This window comes from Hakea prostrata, chromosome 5, assembly GCF_041222555.1.
Source record: "Hakea prostrata isolate BN-2017 chromosome 5, UWA_Hpros_2, whole genome shotgun sequence".
Classification (NCBI taxonomy): Eukaryota; Viridiplantae; Streptophyta; class Magnoliopsida; order Proteales; family Proteaceae; genus Hakea; species Hakea prostrata.
In genome coordinates, this window is record NC_142604.1 from 4197482 (window position 1) to 4214862 (window position 17381).

Here is a 17381-nt window from a genome sequence, read left to right on the forward strand (position 1 = left end):
TTGCAAGTTTCAAGGAATGTAAAGTAAGAGCTTAACACACTTGCCAAATCTTCAGAGTGAATAAAGCTCAAAACTGGAAAGGGAAAAAGGAAAAAAGAAATTAAAGTATCACAAGCATATGAAAAAGGTAAACGGAAATCGAGTAAAGGTAAGAGTAGAAGAACCTAAAGCGAGAAAAAAGGAGCACGAAGGAGAGAGGACGAGGACAAAACGTCAAAAACACGATTTTTTCAGCAACCCAGAAAAAGAAACAAATGTTTTGCTATAAACTATTAAGGCATGATACCTTCATTTCCAAACACAATAATGGTTAAACGGATAACAATTAAAAAAACAGAGGCAATAACCCTGAACCCACCAATATTATGAAACATGGATTCCAATTTACGAGGTAAAAGCACTTCTTCATCATCATCGATGTTACCATAAGAGTTGATACAGAAATACACAAATTAAGGAAACAGTATGCTATTGAGCTATCACTTAATCCTAAATCACTAGTATCTTGTCCCTATTCACATGCCATGGATCTTACCCAGATTAGATAACCCATCTACCATTACAGACAAAGTGGCAAGAGGAGAAGCAGCAACAGGAGAAACGACTTCAACGATTGTGAAGAGGGTCTGATGTGTTCGGAACTCTCCTTTTGCTGGAGAAAAAATCATCAAATGAGAGAAGAACCCGCAGCTTCTGGCGGCTGTAATGTTGATTCTTACTCCCTTGGACACCCAGAGAATCGTCTTGGTACACAAATCTCGCCGCTTCGTTCTTCTCTGCTATGACCAAAAGCGAGAAGAAAGCCAGAACCAGTAGCTTCTGCAACAAACCCCCCTGCAGAGGTGACAAAATGTGCATGGTGCTTCTCTCAATTTCAATCAAAGGGGAAGAAGGTGACACAAACCCAATAAGGGAACTGACCAGAGAACACAAGAGAAGAGTGACTGAGTACTGAATCTCACTGATAATTGAGAAAGAAAACGAGTAAGAGAAAAAAGACACTTGGAAGAAAACACTTTAGGAGATTGGGCCATGTTAGAGAAAAGGATAAGCAGGTGCTAATGAGTACAAACTGCAAACAGGGTACACGTTTTACGAGAGACACTTAATTTTCTTCCCTTCCCTTTAAAATTTCTTCCTTTCACGGAGCAATCTTTAATCTTTTTCATCTTTTCCAGTTTCTCTTTTTCTAGCTTTCAGTCCTGAAACATGGATTATTCCTATTTACATTTCTCGATTCTTGTGCTCATTTTTGTCTATCAATTTGTCGTCGGTCAATTATCTCACTGTGATAGAGACCTTCGAGCGGACCCAAAGCCTAAAATCTCTTCTGAGGGTTCTGAAATTCCACAAATAAGAAAAGGGTGGCATGTGAAAGACTGATGACCAAGCTTAGCTTCAGTGGCCACTAGTTTGTCTTCCCTGCTGCTTGCCTTTTGGGCAACTCCTGATCGTAAAAGTCAGATGTAACATGTAAGGCGTGCTAGTAATGTGGTTATTATTTTTTTTCAGTTTGAAAAGAGAAAAATTATCTTAGATGTCTTCATTAGAATAACCTGAGGAACCACTAAAATGTAAATTTGTGTGAGTTGCCATCCTCTACTCAGGGTCAGGGTGAATGTCTATACAACCTCACAACATATTACGAAAGGGGTCCATCTCTCAGAAGTTTGGATCACCTTCTCTGGGAAGATATATGTGCTCCTTTGATGCTTTTTCACCATACAATAAGAGTCTTACTTCATTTTGTTACTATTCAAATGTAGATTCCACTCCTATTATATGGTGGATAAGCCTCACAGGAACACATACCTCTCCTTTGATGAGGAGGTGATCCAGACTCAGGACCATTATCCTATCCATTTCTAACTTGTAGATATACAAGGCCATTTTTTCTAGCCCGACACAGAGCTTTCCTGGCTAGGAAATCTTCTATAAAAGTTGCACTCCTAGGTACATAAGAAACCCTTAAACTCAAAATTTTGATCGAAGAAGAAGAACATTTATCTTACACAACAGAACTCGCTTTATATCAACAAACAACTGAAACGCTTAGAGGATTTATAAATATAATCTACAATTGATACAGTTGCACCAAGAACCTTAGAGTAAATCCCAAAAGGTCCCCATCACTTCTTATGAGTAGTCATTTACCGAACGTTAAAAAGTCACTAACTCACCCCACAATTTCGTTCTTTTGAATTGACAATGCTGTATCACCAAGAACCTTAAAGAGTAAACCCCAAAAAGTCTCCATCACTTCTTATCTAAGAGGATCGCTCACCGAAGGTTAAAGTCGCAACTCACTCTACACTTTTTGGTCCTTTGAATTGACAATGTTTCAATTTACCAAAAAAAAGAATTGACAATGTTTCAAATCTACCAAAAGGGAAAAGAAAATCGATGTAAGACCCACTAGGAGTGTCACTTGTAAGACCCACTAGGAGTGTCACTTTATTTTGCTACCATTCACATGAGATTTCACTCCTATTGTACAGTGGATAAGCTTCACAAGAACACATACCTCTCCTTTGATACGGAGGTGATTCAGCCTCGTCACTGAATTCTAACACAATGAATTTAATAATAGAATCCCATTAGTCCCGCCTCCTAATATATGGTGAAAAGGCCTGCGAGGAGCACAGACCTCTACCCTAGGAACATAATCTAAACTCATTTTTTGGGTTAAAAAATTGTTTATTCAAAACGGACAACAACAGAGGCTAAAAAAACTCTATAAAAGCTACAAATCAGAACCAGATCATTTTTTCTTACCCGACGCAGAACCTTCCTGGCTAGGAAATCTTCTAGAAACATTTGCACTCCTATGTACATAAGAAACCCTAAACTTGAAATTCTGATGCAAAAAAGAACAGTTATCTTACACAACAGAGCTCGCTATAAAACCACAAACAACTGAAACGCTGAAACGCCTTGTAGGATTTATAAATATAATCTACTATATACAGTAGTTGCACCAAGAACCTTAGAATAAATCCCAAAAGGTCCCCATCACTCCTCAAATTATTTGAGAAGTCATTTGCCGAAGGTTAAAAAGTCGCAACTCACCCCACAATTTTGGTTCTTTGACTTGACAATGCTGTATCACCAAAAATCTTATAGTAATCCCAAAAGGTCTCCATCACTTCATATCTGAGAGATCTCCTTCAAATTAACAATGTTTTCAAATCTACCAGAAGGGGAAAGAAAAGTGATGTAAGACCCACTGGGTCTCACTTTATTTTGCTACCATTCATATGAGATTTCACTCCCATTACATGGTGGATAAGCTTCACAAGAACGCATCTCTCTCTTTATCAAGTGATTCAGACTTAATATATGGTGAAACGGTCTGCAGGGAGCACAGACCTCCACCTTCCATATCAACATTATCTAAACTCATTTTTTTATTGGGTTAAAAAGTTGTTTATTCAAGACCGACAACAACAGCGGCTAAACAAAACTCTATAAATCTACAAATCAAAACAAGGCCATTTTTTTCTAGTCCGACACAGAGCCTTCCTAGCTAGGAAATCTTCTATAAAATTTGCCCCCCTAAGTACATAAGAAATCCTGAACCGCTTCTTCTTCCACGAAGATTCAGACAATTTTAATGGGAAGAAGAAGAAAACTATCTTACACAACGGAGCTCACTATAAAGCTACAAACAACTGAAACGCCTTAGTGGATTTATAAATATAATCTACACTTGATACAGTTGCACCAAGAACCTAGAGTAAATCCCAAAAGGTCCCCATCACTGCTCGTCTGAGAGGTCATATACCGAAGGTTAAAAAGTCGCGAACTCACCCTACAATTTTGGTTCTTTGAATTGACAATGCTGCATCACCAAAAACCTTGAAGGGTGAATCCCAAAAGGTCTCCATCACTTCCTATCTGAGAGGTCATTCACCGATTGTTAAAAAGTCGCAACTCACCCCCACAATTTTGGTCCTTTAAATTGACAATGTTTTAAATCTACCACAAGATAGAAGATAAAATCGACAATGTTTGTGTCAGTGTCCCATCTTTTGAATGACGACTCTGTCTTATGTTAACTAGGCCTAGGTTGATGAGACTCCCAAAACCTAATTCCAAGACTAGAAACATAGTTTCAAAGAGAAAATGGGTGCAATTATTCAATTAGATTGTCCCACTTAATCTCATCAAGGTATCACAAAATTGCAAGCAAAGTCAATGAATGATTCACCAGTTAATAGTTGGGCACAACATATTAAAATTCAATATAGGTTTTCCAGCAGACCAAAAGGGTGCACTGCTGTACAGGTTAAGATGTATCATCCAACTATGAAAATATTTAAGCTGTACAGAATCTTGGTCTAACTCTAACATTTCTACTGTGCAAGGAAATTGTCTTTCATGAGCACTGAACTGTTACAGCATGAACAAAAAAGCGAACCCAAACACAAGACAGTGAAGCAATTATAGATACTCGGGCTGGCAGAGCTTAGATTGCTGTCATGACTCACGAATGTGTTTCACAATTTTGCTCACCAGCTTCAGGCAGATCCAGCTATGAGGAATTCCAACTCACTACATTCGGAAATCCATGACGCATACGGTGTTGTTTGCAAAACAGGCGGCAATTTTGTCACCTTCTTTGTTCCAACAAACTTCAAAGATGCCACCATTACCAGCATATGTTTTTACAAGCTTCCCTTCTCGAGTTGACCAGATGTTCATGCACTTATCTAAAGATCCACTAGCCAAATACTCCCCATTTGGGCTAAATGCAACAGAATATACAGGTTCCCTTCATACATCAAAAGACAAAGAACAGTTAGCTAATCCGTTGAGCAGAAGCTAAGCCATACACTGAACAGGGGATATTTGAGGTAGCCTACAGAGACATGCATAACATATACACCCAAGATTCCCCCCCCCGGCCAAAAAAAGGAAAAAAAGAACAGCCACCCAAGAAAAAAAAAATCCCCAAAGAGAAAAGAAGTAACCAAATCTTTTCCAAACGAACAGAAGTATTATCAAAGCTTCTAGTTTCAGTCCCCAAACCAAAAAGGTCACCAAATATAATTAATGTATAAGGCAAGAAGATTGAATAATTTTCTAACATCATTACTTATAACATACCTGTGACCGTTCAAGCTATAAAGAAGATTCCCCTGCTCCACCTCCCATAACTTTATTGTAGAGTCAAAGGATGCACTGGATGACACCAAAAAGAATGACATTTTTACATAACATCCAAGAAAACAATAATAATGTAATGTGATAAGGGAACTGATAGATATTTCTTGAAATATCCGCATTATACCGACATGCAAATAAAATTATTTCTATACCAGTCTCATTTTATAATTAGGCTCCTGTCGTGAAGTTCCCCAGCATTTTTTTGTGTTTTTATGTATTGTACATGACAAAGAAAAATATTTGGACGAGGTTACTGAAAAAAATAAACCATGCCATGCTTGGGCTGGTAACTTGGATTACTCCATGGGTGGCAAACCCATCATAACTAAAATGCCAGCACCTTTTGTGGAAAACATCATCCAGAATTTGAAATTGAAATCATTTTCCAGAATTTTGTAATATATTCCAGTAATATAATTCCTGGATTTATAGGTCAATAAAATTTTCTTTTGCTTTTGAGCCATTGTTGAAACAAACGGAGCCTAAACGATGGAGTACTCCAACTCTGACATTTTGTTCAAATGCATGTTAACCTACAGTAAAATAAGACACCTCCTTAATGATTCAATTCAACATTTAGCACATCCATTGCAAACTATGGATTGAAAACTACAAAAAGGGAGTAATGTTTGCAAACCATTAATGAAAAGAATTGCATATAATTTTTCCCAGCGACTGTCCCACATTTACCTTGCCAGCACCAACTGCTGATTCGGATTGTTTGTACCTGGCCCACTAGGACTCCATCTGAGGGTATATATCTCCTGCAATATTTGAACCTATGTTATAACAATTATCCAGAAAAACAAAATCATAAAAAGGAAAAGGGAAATTCTCATGAGAACCTTGACATGCTCCCTCAAATCATGCACACACTTTTCCTGCTTCATACTCCATATCTGCATCACAAGCCACCCCATAAATATCTTTCACTGAACAAATTGAAATATGAGGCCCTACGGAATCCATCAAATGCTTGAGAAGGAACCAAGAGTAACCTTTGCAGTAGAATCATCAGAGCAAGAAGCCAACAATGTTCCAGTTGGATCCCACTTGATAGCATTAACTTCTCCCTGAAAAGACCCAAATAACCAAAACAATTAGATAGTAGTTCATCCACCGAAAGAATTAGATAATAGTTCAGGAACAGTCCTCTTCAGCTTAATAACTTTATACATGTTACTTAGACCTTTCTATTTCCTTTTTTTTTAAATTTGCATTCGAGGATAAATTCTATCAATAGATGAATACCAAAGAGAAGACTCTCATTGCAACCATTCTTGCCAATTGATTGGCTGTTGCAGCACATACAGTGTAATCGTAAACAGTGGAACTACATACACGAGTTTTGGGGGGGATGGAAAAACAAGGAACTGCATCTCGGAGCATGAGTCTCCCACTACTGCAAAGTCCGGAAGGGGCAAATGTACAGCCTTACACCCTAACCCTCAGAACAGACTTCCAAATTTAAAACCCACAACCAACAGGTTGTAATTGATAATCCTTCAAATGCAAAATCTGATGTTCTTTGAGTTGCATATCCAATGAATTAATAGACATGGAAGCTAATTATATGGGTGTAAGAATGAAATAAGGAACTTCTGGTTGGTGGGTTATAAAAGGGGTGGAAGAAGGTTGGAGAGGGTAAAGCTAATTATATGGGTGTAAGAATGAAATAAGGAACTTCTGGTTGGTGGGTTATAAAAGGGGTGGAAGAAGCAAGGAGAGGGTATCCGTGAATTTGAGAGTGGTTTTGGCAGCCTTAGCTGAGGCAGTATATACTGTGGAGGTGACTAGCACCATTATAACCAGGTTTATCTCTCCATTTTCTGGTCTCAGCGTTCAACTTTATTATTCTAGCAATTCAATCTTATTACCGAGAGGAGGTTTCTATCATTATGTTTCGGGCTAACCGAGTGGGTTTAAGTGCCAATTATTTTGGAATATAGGCTTGATAGGTGAACATGGAATTACACCATAACTCATTGGAGATGCATGTCATTTAAAAATAAAAATAAAAAAACCCGAAATGGTAATTACATATCTAACAATATGTTTGCTAAGCAAAGAAGTAAGAAGGTGAAATGAATGTACTGAGTGTGATGCGACCAAAATTTAATTTTATTGCTAAAAACAAACCTGGTGCCCTGAAAAAGTTTTGATGGGGCGAGTCTCTCCAATCTTGCAAACATAGATCATGTTGTCAGTTGAGCACGTCGCAAAGGAAGCATTATTTCTCCAGTCAACGTCAAGCGTTGGAGCTGCATATCAGATACATTGAGTTCATACTCAAATTTGCACCCCAAAAGAAGGCCATACTCAAATAGATGACTTCACCGAAAAAAAACAATACAGATTCTCACAGGTTTAGCGACTACTATACCTGAATGAAACTCAAACTGTTGCTTCCACTCCCCCGTCTTCACATCCCACACAATGGCTGTTTTATCAACACTGCCACTAAGAAGACAATCACCCTTCTTGTTCCACTTTAGAGAAAAGATAGGCCCTTTGTGTTTGTTTAACGTACTCTTAAGCTCTCCTAGAGGAAAAACCACACAAAATTATAAGAAATGAATCTTCCAATCAACAACTGGGACTAGACAAACTTCTATAGTCATTTCTATAATCGTATATGAATGTACTAACAGATTCATGAATTTCCCAGATAAAAACTACAAATTACTAAATATATAACATTTTATAAACAACGTATTTTAAGTGCAAAAGCAGGACTTAAAGTACAATGTAAGTCTTCCAAGCAGCCATGACTTACTACAACACACACATCTCTAGCACATGAAAAACAAATCACCAGCTAAAGAGTAATCGATTTTTCCAATCTGACTAATCCAAAGAACAAAACAGGAAAGGATATAATGCTACCGTCTCTACTCCATATTCTTGCTTGCCCATCATATGACCCTGTGGCAAGTAGTGTCCCCTCCCCCTGTTCAGCAACAAACAAAAAGTGCAAGAAAAATAAAAATATTTGGTTAATAAGATCATAAGCCTAAAACTCTCAACATCAACAACGGACAGGCAACCAGACACTTGACATTTCAAAACACAGCCTTGGGATTCACGTTGGCAAAGTGAAAAATCCAAATGCCTGATACTAAGAAAAAAATTCAATGCTCAATACCATCTGTAATTTGATGGAACTCACATAATTGACACCACCAATATTTTTAAGAAACTCACATTCCAATCAAGCGTAGTGACATCCTTGCTTTTCTCATTAGTTCGTCCCTTAAAATGTTTCAAGACCAGTACGTTCGGGGGCCCACCCTGCATACTAGAGCAACAAGGCCCATCTGGGATCGTCCATATCCGTGCTGTTGAATCTCCAGACCTATATCATTGGATGATAACATAAAACTGTAAGATCTATTAGATGATAAAACAAGGAGTGAGTTTTTCATCACCATCACTTCTGTTGCAGTCTGATCTGGTTAAACACTTAGTTTTGGGACTCTGAACGAGAGGGTGGTGAAGAGATTATGACCATGTATTGACAGGTAATCTCTTCACTAAGGGTGACAAGAAACTTTCCCAACAACAATTAGTATAGAACAAACACCAACTACAATTATGGCAAGACATAAGAAGCAAGAAGCATAAAAGAAGTGTCAAAGTCAAAGGAACAAGTCTAAGGAAATGATCATTATACTGATTATAGGACACAGATTATATGCAAGTGTGACTGACAAATAATAATTGTACCTTGCAGTCAACCCCCAAATTGCAAAAAATATCCCCCCACCCAACTAACAAGGAAAAGATTCAAGAGTCACCAAGTCACATGGATAAAATAAAAAAATAAAATAAAAAACTAAATACTAAAGGGATAAATGATATTTTCTATGAAAAACACTGATCCTAAAAGGGGATGGGTTTGATTGAAAGAGAGTCTAAATAATAAAAATAATGGATTATCTAATTAAGAGAGGAAACAAACCCGTAGCCATGTTATTGTGTGTGTTGGGAAATAGAAGGTTCTATCATAACAGGGACGTCTGCTATCTGAATAATTACGTTGATCAATAACATTTTTAGGGGGAAAAAAAGGACAAAAGGTACCCACCCTGAAGCTAGAAGTGAACCCGCTGGACTCCATGCGCAAACAAACACCTGAAGTCAGAACAAACAGGCACACTACATGAGAACACATAGCAAGTATACAAGAAAGTAAGAAGAGAACAAGGAAAGGGAGGGAAGTGGGGAAGGAAAGTAGAGGAAGAAATGCAAAATCAAAAAAGAGGCATCAAACCTCAGACGTATGTCCTTCCAAAATAGTTACATCTGACGCTGGAATTTCACAAGGCACAGATGGCAAGCTTGTACATATATCCATTGGATCTGACATTAAGAAGATGCACGCAGAAAATCTAGATTAAGAGGCTGTGCTATTAAGACTTGAAATTGGCAACACTTCAGACTTCAGAGTGTGCACTAAATTATAAACACAATGATATTAATGCATAATCAAATGACAATACATTTATAGATCACTAGAACAGTAAACAGAAACAAGATTGAACATATCTCAGTGGAAGTAAGCCTTGAGCTTGGGACTTTACATGTTAGGCCGTTGATCCAATGGATTGTAATTGTAAAATGCCACTTTAAAGGACTAATATGGGATTCCTTTTCTTGGTTAGTTTACTTAGATCTTATTCCTTTTTAATTGTTATTGAAGCGTATCAATTGAAAGGAATAGATAGCTAAGTGTGTCAATTCTAGGACTGTACCAGCTGAACCTGGCCAACAAGCTAGGTAGACATGCCAAGCTCAACACCTGATCGTATTTGTAAATTATATTATACAGTAATTCCCTGGTTGGGTTAATTAAAATGAGATAGTATCAAGGATGATAGGGTGTTAGTTTGGAGGGGATTTAGAAGGGTGGGATGGAGCAGGCTCTTGAGGTATGGGCGAAAAGTTATGAGGATGGAACAAATCTTGAAAGGGATGTAGGTAATGGGATAGCTAAATTGGAAGATACATTAGTTACCACCAAATACGTAGTGTAACACTGTAACCAAACTAAACTTTTCTGATCAGTGAAACCTCCTGAAACATAAGTAACAACAAAAAACCTAACAATAGTTCAGAATTTAACGAAGTTGCCCAAATAGTCTCATTCACAGGCTAAGAACTTGATTATAATTTATCCATTTTTGGCAAACTACATAGACAGTAGTTTGACAAAAAGAACATTGTTTTTAGTGTACAGCAGATTTTAATTCCAAAATTTCTATGAGAATGTTTCCAGGACTCCAAGCAGGGGATGGCAACTACCAGGAGAATGCTTGCTATCAGCATGGCAGCTCCATGGGGACTAAGAAGCTGTCAGAATTTGAGCCAAAAATGTCAGAACAAGGTCTAAAAACTCAGTATCGCATGGTTCAAATTGTCTGATCCTAGATGGATTAGAGACAACTTTGTTAATCCAATATTCCAATCCTTTATTTTGGGATCCAGAATCCTTCATTTGGTAATCCAGAAAATTCTGGATCAGTATTAACCCCAACTGATCCATCTTTAAAAATCTCTATAATGAAACCTGCGATGGGGAATGACCACCAACCACAACACTTGGTCCATTGGAATAAAATCAACCTCAAAGTGTAGTATCTCAATAAAACCAAGTGTCAGCTCGCAACTGGCAACGCGGGATTTGAGGTTAATAGTTTAAATTTACCTCCGCAGACTCCATTATCTTCAGTCTTGACATTGATTTTCTCTTCGCGATCTCTGACTGGTTCTCTCTCAATATTATCTCCATTCTGTTTTTCTTTTTCCTTTTCTGCTTCTTTTTCTTTCTCTCTTTCTTTTTCTTTCTCCCTTTCATGCTCCTTATCTTTTTCTAGTTTCTCCCTTTCCCTTTCACGTTCTCTTTCTCTTTCCAGCCGATCCTTCTCCCTTTCTCGCATTTGTTCTCGTTCACGTTCTCGATCATTCTCCCTTTCTTTTTCCTTATCCTTCTCTTTCTCCTTTCGAAGATTTTCCTTTTTCTCTCTAATGATTTGCTGTAGTTCGCTGACATCTTTTGTTATAAGATCCAAAGGTTGTAAGAAGGAGAAATCATCATCCTCATCTCCAGCATTCTGGCAAGCTTAAAACAAGCAATGTTCAGGATAAAATTCTAAAGCATTCCATATCTATAGTTCCTGATGTCAAAATGGATTCAGCACACTTACAGTAGTCAAGTTTGCCTCCAGCTCAAGATACTGAAGCCCTTTTTGCACAAATGTAACAAGAGCACCTGGTGGAACTAAGTTGCCATCAATAGGGCTTTTGTTAATAGCTGCCTCATATCCTAGAGCAAAAGCAGAATGTGTGAAACCTGGGGGAGAAAAGAAATAGAAGATATCACAAAAAATGTTGGAGAAAACATTATGAGAAAGAGGAAAATCTGAGCATCAAGCAAGTATACATAATAAATATGAGACAGCAAGCAACTCAGGGCCTATGTTCAGACCATACCACACAGTTCATTCTAAGAATTGAGGAAATGAAACACAAAGAAAAAACAGAACAAGGATATGATCATTTCACAATGGACCAAAAATGATCACACCATGGATTAAATAAGCACAATCCTATCACTATTAGGGTATACAATGTTGTTCGAGTTAAGCCTCTTCTACTTTCAGTATCTAATTAGTTTTCTTGAGTAGAGTTTTCAAATTCAGGGAACATTGGAAACTCAGATTCCAGAAACACTAACCATAGGTCCAACCTCATCAATTTTTGTAATTATACAGCACCAGTCAAGACTCTTGAAAAGGGAAAGAAGTTTTAAGGAATAAAGGTAAACAGATTTATAAAGGCCAATAATGACATTTCAATAAGAACTATCATAAAATAGAAGCAGTTTTGGAAAAGGGGTTCTAGATAAGTAGATATGTAAGGAAATATAGACTTAATTATGAACAAGAAGAATTTACATGTTTCTTCCACATGACACTCAGGAAGACAGAAACATAATCAGGTTAAGAAATTGAAATTGCAGAACTGAATTCATAATGTCAATCTCCTAATCTGTTGATTCCAAAACAATGTAAGAGCAAATTCGAGTGATTACTACACCAATGCCTCACTGCGAGGTTCAAGAACTCAACATTGACCCCGATTTGACCAGCCAAAAACCAAGATATGGTTGAAACCAAAGGTTCTTTTCCAGCCACCTCGATGAAGTGGTCTTAGTGCCCCAAAGTAGTATTTTTTATCTGAATTTTGCTTCAGTCTTCTTTTGACCTTTTAAACACGGTGCACAAATTTCTTCACCCAAAAAGAAAAACCTTCAAGATGGCACTTGTTGACCCAAATTTGGTAGTGTATACTGTTCCTGGACACTGCTTGGAAACTAGGATGGGCACTTATTATGCCAAATGTCATCATGTAATGGTAGGCCTGGACAAGTGCCAAATGCCGCATAAGAAGCTTTTATTGACCCTTTCCTTTGTCACCTGTTCCTGCTTGACTTTGTCCGCTTACATCTCATTCTCATTGTCTAGAGAGGCTTTTGACCCCTTTTGCCTTTGATTTTTAATAGAAAAAGTCGAATGCCACTAGCTGCTACAGTTTTTTAAAGAACGGAAGTCGCTAAATGTACTTCCTACCAAAGTCATTGAATGGATAAGTCACCAACCCCTAAAATGGCCTATGTAATTAAAGACGCAACCATAGTTGTCAAAGAGTCCACCTAGGTGCCTAGGAGGCAAAGCGGTTTTTCAACCGCTTAACTGATGCCCAATCTACAAAGGAACTCCAAGGCCCAAAGTGACATAGAACCTATTTTTGCTCCGGGAGTGCTGCCCCCACACCCCCGCCATTGGTCGCCTTGACAGCTATGGACACAGACGCAACCTTCCGCTCATTATCATCTAGGTAGCCGACCGGCAACTCGGCTACCATTCAGTCTTGCCACTGTGCTTCAAGGGAATACCAGCTAGCCAACCAACCAAAATTGCTCATCTGATTCGTATTAAAGGAGTTGTGTTCCAATTAAACTCAGATTGATGTGCATGAATGTGGCCAAAATCGTTTTAAATGAAAATATTGTTTTTCTACACATCAAAACTGCACTTTTGGTTCTAAAAGTGCAATGCTATATTAAGATTCACGAAATTTATATATCTGAGAAAAATCCTAACATTAAAAAGTCAAAAATTGTTGTACCTTTTGAAATTTGACTTCTGAACTAGTTTTATTTGATTCCAATTGGGGTGCATGCTTTCCAACAAAAAAAGGGGGTTTGCTTATTTATGAATATATAATATCTGAAGTAAACGAAATTAAAATATACATATGTATGTATATAACACATTTACCTAAGTCATGTTATGCATAAATAAGGACCACTGCGTCCAGAATATATAGTAAGTTCTATACTTACTCGATAAATTGAGCTATCCTACCATACTTTCTCCTCCGTCCTCCGTTGTTGGAACTTAACTGGCTTTTGTAGCTTCCCCTTCGACTCCCCATGACAACAGTAGCAACTTCCAATCGCCAACATTTGACAATTGCCAATATATTGAATTCTCAAATACAGGAAACACCCAGGGGGAAGGGGAAGACGAAAATAGAAATCCATCCGAAGCAACTGATTTTAAGGTTGTTACAACCCAACCGCACAAAGATACACCAGAATCTAAGCCTCAATTAATCTAGTAAATCCTAACTAAGTCATTGCAGTGATAAACCAGAAACGAGTGACAAACAAATCCTAATCATTTAAATGAAAATATTATTTTTTACACATCAAAACCACACTTTTGGTTTTTTTAAATGTGATACCATATTAAAATTTACGAAATTTATATATCTAAGAGAAACCCTAGTATTAAAAAGTTAAAAATTGTACCTTTTGAAGATTGATTTCTCAACTATTTTTGTTTGATTCAAATTGGGGTGCATGCGTTCTACCCAAAAAGAATGGGGATTTTGCTTATTTATGGACATAATATCTTAAAGTAAACAAAATCAAAATGTACATATGTATGTATATAACACATTTACCTAAATCATGTTATGCATAAATAGGGGTCACTGCGTTCAAAAATTAAAGTAAGTTCCAAACTTACTAAATGTATTAACATCTCCTCCGTCGTCCACTGCTGGAACTTAATTGGCTTTTGCAGCTCCTCCTTCGACTTCCCATCACAAGATAGCAACTTTCAATCACCAACGTTTGACAATTGCAAATATATTGCATTGTCGAACGCGGGAAACGCCCGGGTGGGACGGGAAGACGAAGATAGAAATCCATCCAAAGCCACTGCTTTTAAGGTTGTTATAACCCAACCACGAAGATACACCATAACCTAATCATTAACCTCTGGCAAACCCTAGCTAAGTTATATGTGCAGTGATAAACCAGATATGACTGACAGGCAAACCCTAAAACACCTTTTGGGTGGAGAGTTCCTTAATAAAAAAGAAAAAAAATAACAATTTTTCTTAGTAATACGTACATAAGCAAACATGCAAAAAATAAAGAACTAAAAACCGACCTGATTCGTGAAGGTAACGAAAGACGAGATAATTTAATTCGACGGAAGTGATTGAGACCATCGTCGCTAAAATGCTGGCGACAAGGGAAGCTCTGATCGACTATAAAAACGTACCGGGGAGAAGAGAAAAATCATGAGAGCGAAGTAGCCCAGAGACGAGAAGAAATAAATCACAGAACCACAAAGTGACATTCACAGGAAGAAATACCGGAAAACGGGTTTGCTGTTTCGTTTCATCTGAGAGGTTTACACATGCAACCCAGATTTGTAAACGAAACTCGTGAGACCCCACGATTGTAATCTTACAATTAATAATGATTGAAAATTTGGAATATTTTTTTTTTATGTAATTAAAATGGCCCCTAACACGGTAAAATGACTAAAATACCCTAATTCTATCTTCAGCTTGATTTCTTCCTTAAACCTCAATCCATCTCTTTTTAGGGTAATCCTATTGTTTTCCTCTGCTTCGGCTTTGTACTCATTCGTTATGAAACATGTAAGTTCCAAAATTTGCAGCTCCTGTTACTCAAATAAGTTTACCTACGAACAAGAAGAATAGTTACAGTGGCCCGCCTCTTTGCATGGAAAGCCACACCAAATGATCAAGTCAGATTTTAGATAACACATATCCTCGTGGAGAGGAGTTAATGCCCACAAGAGTTAAAAGGTCTATTGGGCAATTGCAGGAGAATTAATATAAAAATAATCTTAGCTTACCTTCCATTTCCTTTGATTTTTGCCCTAATAGACAAATCCCAAGTTCTTTAAGAAAATGACAGACCTTGACCATCGAATCTATTCATTAAAAATGGAGGACTTTGATGGGTTGTGACACCAATCTTGTTGGAGAAGCCAAGGCTCAAGTATTGCTAGAGAAGTCTAAGACTTGATACATCTTCCCGGCTTCCCCCAAATTTGTCAATAACATTGACATAGGTGGACCTTAAATATGACGTGTTCCCTCTTAAACTCCAGATAAATCGTAAAGAAAGCTCTCAATAAAATTTGGATGGGTTAGCACCCCTAAAAAAAACATTAAGTACTACAAGCATAGCATTAAATGTTGAATTTAATGCTATGACACGCTTGTAGCTATAAACATGATATCTCTCATTATCTCACTACCTTTACCAAAAAGTAACATTTCAGATATCTATTGAACATCCATGCCATCATATTAATATTTTCACATGACAACATCATGAGGGTAGTCACAACAATGAATCACTTCCCATAAAGCGTATGCCAATATGTTGCTAGCTAATTCTTTGAACCGAGTCAAAACTATATGTACCAAGCCAAATGGTTCATTTCGATTCGGGGTCTAAGCCATTATTTGGTATAACAAAACCCAACTCCTTTTCCATAGTATGTCGACTCTAGGGAGTTTCAAATGCAATTGCACTATTCTTTCCAAAAACCCTAAGCAAAATTAGAACCAATCACATTCTTGAAAATCTTTGCCTTTCATATGATATTTCAGACTGAACTTTTTATTTGATTCCCCCTTTACTGCATCGACTTTTAAATCACAATGATGAGTCAAGTAGTCATCAATTATCAATAAATTTATATCTATCTTAAGTGTTAAATGTAATGCGCTTTTGGTAATTTGAATCATCAATTTTATTTTTGTTGGGTACAAAGGGGTTTTATTAAGTTGGGGGATGGAAATATTAATATGCCTTAGTAAAAGTTGAATTCATGACCTCTTCACTAAGAGGTGTTGGTTTCAACCAATAGAACAGCTTTTGCGTTGGCTTAAATCATCAAATTTATCCCATCATGTTTTTACTTTTGAAATATGTAAGACAAAACTTTTACGTCTTAGAATACTTGGTTGATAGAGAAACAACAAGCAGCGAACGAAGATCTGTTTTAGTGGTTGAAACCAACACTTATTAGTGAAGAGGTCGTGGGTCAAATATCGCTGAGGTATATTAATATCCCCATCCCCGGCATATATACTAGTTTGGTGGCTAAAATTTATCAAAAGTTAATCTCAAATGGGCATGTCCGACTCGCTCACATTGGAAGAATGAAATAAAGCAATTGATTGTTGCTAAAAAATGACTTGTGAAGATAACACCATTTTGATTATCTTTCAAGAATCATCTCTAGAATTGGAGATGCTCCTTCAAGCAGATCTGCTAGTTGAGCCATTTTTCTTTTGTTTTGTGTCATGCTCCTTTGGTCTCTTGACCTCGTCCCATGTAAAAACAAAAAATAACTGATTTATCATTTTATTTATAAAATTGATTATTTTATTTTCCGGGCAACCAAACATAGACGCTACCAAATACTATTTTCCTAAGATTTTTTTTATTAACAATTGAATATATATTACCTTACCTTTTTTGTTTATAAATTATTATGTTTCTCGCAAGACTCTTTGGATGCCATGACACGTTTATATCCACCGCCCCCACAACCCCCCCCCCCCCCCCCCCCCCCCCCCCCCCAACAACACCCCCCCCCCGCGGGGGCCACCCCCCCCCCCCCCCCGGGCAACACCAAACGGCGGCCCCCCCTCTTCCACCCCCACCCGCCCCGCCGGGGGGGGGGGGGCCCCCCCCGCCCCTTCCCGTGGGGGGGGGTGTGGCGGGGGGGGCCCCCCCCCCCCCCCCCCCCCCCCCCCCCCCCCCCCCCCCCCCCCCCCCCCCCCCCCCCCCCCCCCCTTCG

General features: G+C 38.0%; 1 protein-coding gene across 1 annotated transcript; it reads right to left on the reverse strand.

Annotated features, from left to right (window-relative positions):
* Positions 1 to 3824: 3824 nt before the first annotated feature.
* On the reverse strand, positions 3825 to 14974 carry HOS15 (WD-40 repeat family protein). Its single transcript, XM_089155434.1, has 14 exons — positions 14697 to 14974; positions 11376 to 11521; positions 10877 to 11282; positions 9443 to 9531; positions 9257 to 9303; positions 8374 to 8524; positions 8056 to 8119; positions 7553 to 7711; positions 7309 to 7430; positions 6168 to 6242; positions 6015 to 6068; positions 5860 to 5933; positions 5110 to 5184; positions 3825 to 4774 (listed from the first exon to the last, which is right to left on the reverse strand). The coding sequence occupies exons 1-14, from the start codon at positions 14755 to 14757 to the stop codon at positions 4555 to 4557; spliced, it is 1743 nt and encodes a 580-aa protein (XP_089011560.1). The 5' UTR covers positions 14758 to 14974; the 3' UTR covers positions 3825 to 4554.
* Positions 14975 to 17381: the final 2407 nt, after the last annotated feature.